This window comes from Procambarus clarkii, chromosome 45, assembly GCF_040958095.1.
Source record: "Procambarus clarkii isolate CNS0578487 chromosome 45, FALCON_Pclarkii_2.0, whole genome shotgun sequence".
In the NCBI taxonomy this organism is placed as follows: domain Eukaryota; kingdom Metazoa; phylum Arthropoda; class Malacostraca; order Decapoda; family Cambaridae; genus Procambarus; species Procambarus clarkii.
Genome location: NC_091194.1, coordinates 16535823 through 16539468, shown reverse-complemented (window position 1 = coordinate 16539468; position 3646 = coordinate 16535823). Strand labels below are relative to the sequence as shown.

General features: G+C 46.2%; 1 protein-coding gene across 1 annotated transcript in view; it reads left to right on the top strand.

The window, feature by feature from the left end:
* The first annotated feature begins 240 nt into the window (after positions 1–240).
* Positions 241–3646, top strand: part of LOC123769748 (uncharacterized) — a 12980-nt gene continuing 9574 nt past the window's right edge. Inside the window, exons 1-3 of the mRNA XM_045760985.2 lie at positions 241–649; positions 1522–1716; positions 2213–3646. The exon at positions 2213–3646 is cut by the window's right edge and continues 225 nt beyond it. Of these exons, the coding sequence (XP_045616941.2) occupies positions 241–649; positions 1522–1716; positions 2213–3646 (2038 nt within the window). The remainder of the gene's footprint in view (positions 650–1521; positions 1717–2212) is intronic.

Sequence of the window (3646 nt, the reverse complement as noted above, 5' to 3'; positions counted from 1 at the left end):
ACTACACCCCAGAGTCCTGCCTCGCCACCACCACACACCACCACACCCCAGAGTCCTGCCTCGCCACCACCACACCACACCACACCCCAGAGTCCTGCCTCGCCACCACCACACCACACCGCCTCGCCACCACCACACCACACCGCCTCGCCACCACCACACCACACCGCCTCGCCACCACCACAGGAAGGGAAGACGATGCGACCAGGAAGGGAAGCTTTGAAAGAATCAAGGACGCGAATGGGAGATGAAGAAGGGACTAGGAAGATGTTGGAAGGCGTGAATATGAAGAAAGAAAAGGACACAAAGAAGGAAATAGGAGAGGAAGGAGAGAGAGAAGGATGGAAAGACAGCACAGAAACGTACAGTAGTACCATAAGTTGTAGGGTTTTCTTAAGTAGCAGCAGTAGCAGGAACACAAGTAGCGAAGGTAGTAGTAGCACAAGTAACGGTAGCAAGACAAGCAGCAGTAGCAGGAGAGGTGCAGAGGTGCGCAGTGCGCACCATCGAGGGCAGCGGAGGCCGCCCGCGCGGTGGACGGACGGAGACACAGTGGGCGGTGGGTGGACCTTACTCCCGACACCCACCACCCTACTGCTCCTCCTGGTGGGCGCTGTCCTGCACGCCTCCGCTCTCACCCTCCTTCAAGGTATGAGTGTCTATGCTTCCCTATCAGTACGTCTGTCTATTTCACTGTCTATGTGTCTGTCTGTCTTCCCTTTACTCCTGATGACTCAAGCAGCTGTACCACGACGCTCTCAGACCCGCTTCTTCCTCAGAATACAGTATATTGCGTTGTTTATCGTGTAGTAAAGCTAAATAAAAGGAAGCCAATAAATATAGCAATTATTGAAAATGCAACAATACATGTCTTTGTATTAGGGATAATGCAGACTTTTTATCAATGCAATTTTTAGGGCAAGAAAACAAACAATAACACCGTCAATTATTTAATAATTGGTTTAAACGAGACGAAATAATACACACGTATTTGTGGATGAATGTGCTCATCTAATTGTTCTCACCTATTTGTGTTTTCGTGAGTTGAACATTGGGTCCTTGGTGCCATTTTTTGACCTTCAGTCAGCTGTTGTACAGTCAGCTGTTGTACAGTCAGCTGTTGTACAGTCAGCTGTTGTACAGTCAGCTTGACCTTCAGTCAGTTGTTGTACAGTCAGCTTGACCTTCAGTCAGCTGTTGTACAGTCAGCTTGACCTTCAGTCAGCTGTTGTACTGTCAACTTGACCTTCAGTCAGCCTGCATGAGCCCATTCTCTGTATTTCTGTATTGTATATTGTATTCTCTGTCATATCTGTATTTGAAGCTATGTATGAAGTTCACCTCCTTCACTTCACTCCTTAGTGCGCTCCAGTTATTCATTGCTCTCCACGTATTACGTATGAAATTATTATGTATACAGTATATGAATATATTATGTGTGTGTATGTATGTACATTATTGACAATATAACTATCAACAGTACCTTAAGGTACTGTTTCTCACAAAATTGTTGACTTGAAGATGAATGGAGAGCGAGGATGCTGACCTTCCAGGGAGATGGTCCTGCCAGCATCAACACCCATCTCAAGTACCTGGGAGAAGTACCCGACCTCCGCCAGCTCACCATCTGCTTCAGGATGCATCTCCTCCAGGCCCGTCAGGAGATCGTCGTTATCTCCTACGCCAAGGAGAACTATGACAATGAACTTTATGTCGGTAAGATGGGTGGAATGTCAACAGGAAATTTCGAATACTCTCGAATCTAATTTTGAATTAAATTTCGAATAAATTTGAATAAATTTCGAATACTCTTCTAATACTCTTCGAATACTTTCGAAGTCTCTTATTTACGTGTCTCCAAAGATTGATTTAGTTTGTATTTGACACATGTGTATGCGAAGGTAGCAGCTGCGATTAATACCTTGCTTTGGTGACAATCTTCAACTTCTTAAATTTCTATGGTTTTACTGGCTGAATGGGCTAAATGAACTCACAATAACAAGATCGCGAGTTTGAGATTACCGAGCGTTCTTTGTCAAAGGAAGCTCTAACTATAGACCAATTTCTCTAACGAATATCCCATGAGAAAAATCAGTGAACATGTTCTAACAGGAAAATATTTACACATTAATATGATTTCTAGTAGCCTTATCCACATGTTAATATGATTCATAGGCGTCTTATCCCCACATTAATATGTTCTATTTTTCAGGTTTCAACTACGATAAACAAGAGATGATGCTTACTTGCTGCAACCACAAGTGGTCCTTGGATGTGAGAGTTCATGTGAAGTTGAGGGTCTGGTCGTCTTTCTGCGCAGCTATGGATCTGCCTGGGCGCACAACCGAGGTGGTACAAGATGGCCATATCCAGGTGGGCCTCGTCGACACCTCTGGGACGGCAGCTGCCTTGATGGTCCACGGTGGAGGGCAGCTTTACATTGGCCAAGAGCAGGACACTCTTGGAGGAGGCTTCAACGAGTTCCAGAGCCTCCGAGGCTCTCTTGTTGATCTGCGAGTCTATGACGAGATTCTCACGACAAATCAGCTGAAGAGTTACACGTCCTGCCAGGTTCTAGACAATAGCTCCGTGCCCATCTTGGACTTTTCCAACATTGAACAAGATTACAAAGTGAGCAACGTGGAGATTGAGCATGTGGGTTCTGATCTGGTATGTGACCAACAGGAGGCCTTTGATCTTATTTTTCCAGAAGCTCGTCTCTTCCAAGAAGGGGAACTGCTTTGTCGTATTCTTGGAGGGACTCTCAAAGTACCGATTGATCGGCAAGAAAACACGAACCTGTTCACTCTGGCAGCACCTTATGCAGCTGGATGCAGTGACGGCGTTGGCGATACAATTTGGCTTGGAGTTAAAGGCAACGAAAGCGGGCAGTACTGGCAGCACTTTGCTTCTCGCGCTCCTATCTCTTACTCAAATTTCGAACAGAATCGTGGTCTACCTATTGAAGAACCAGAAGTGTGTGTTACCTTTAAAGGAAGTCGGAGTATACTCCCTTTCGCCTACGGAAATTGGGTACCCAGGTCGTGCACTGTGGAACGGTGCATAGCCTGCCATTTTGAAGAGCTACCTTTCGTCAGAATTAGGGGCCTCTGCGGGAAATCAGAATTTGATAGGAAGTATTTCCTCCTACAAGTTAACAACACAGTTGTTTTCATTGGCGCTTATTACTCCTTGATCACTAAACATCTTATTTCCAAGAACAACACTCACGCTGGAAACTTTGGGTATTGGCAGATTACTCGCTATGATAAGTCTTCAGTGTCGGCGATGCTCACCATGAAGTCCCCGACCCACTACCCCACCGGCCTCAATCAGTGGAGCATCAACAACGATGTGTGTGGAGAGAGTGATGTCACCCTAAGGATGACATCTTGCAAGGATCAACAGTTCTCCTGTGACGATGGAACCTGCATACGTTTACATCAGCGCTGCAACATGGAAGTCAACTGCCCAGATGGTTCAGATGAAGTCAGCTGCCGTTTTTTGGTTCTTCCCAAAGGATACAACAAAATGACGCCTCCGCCTAGAAGGGACCGATCTACTCCCGTCAATGTTTCCCTTCACGTTCAGATGCTGTCGGTGCGGGCCTTCGACCTCACAGGTTTCAACTTTGTCTGCGAGCTGG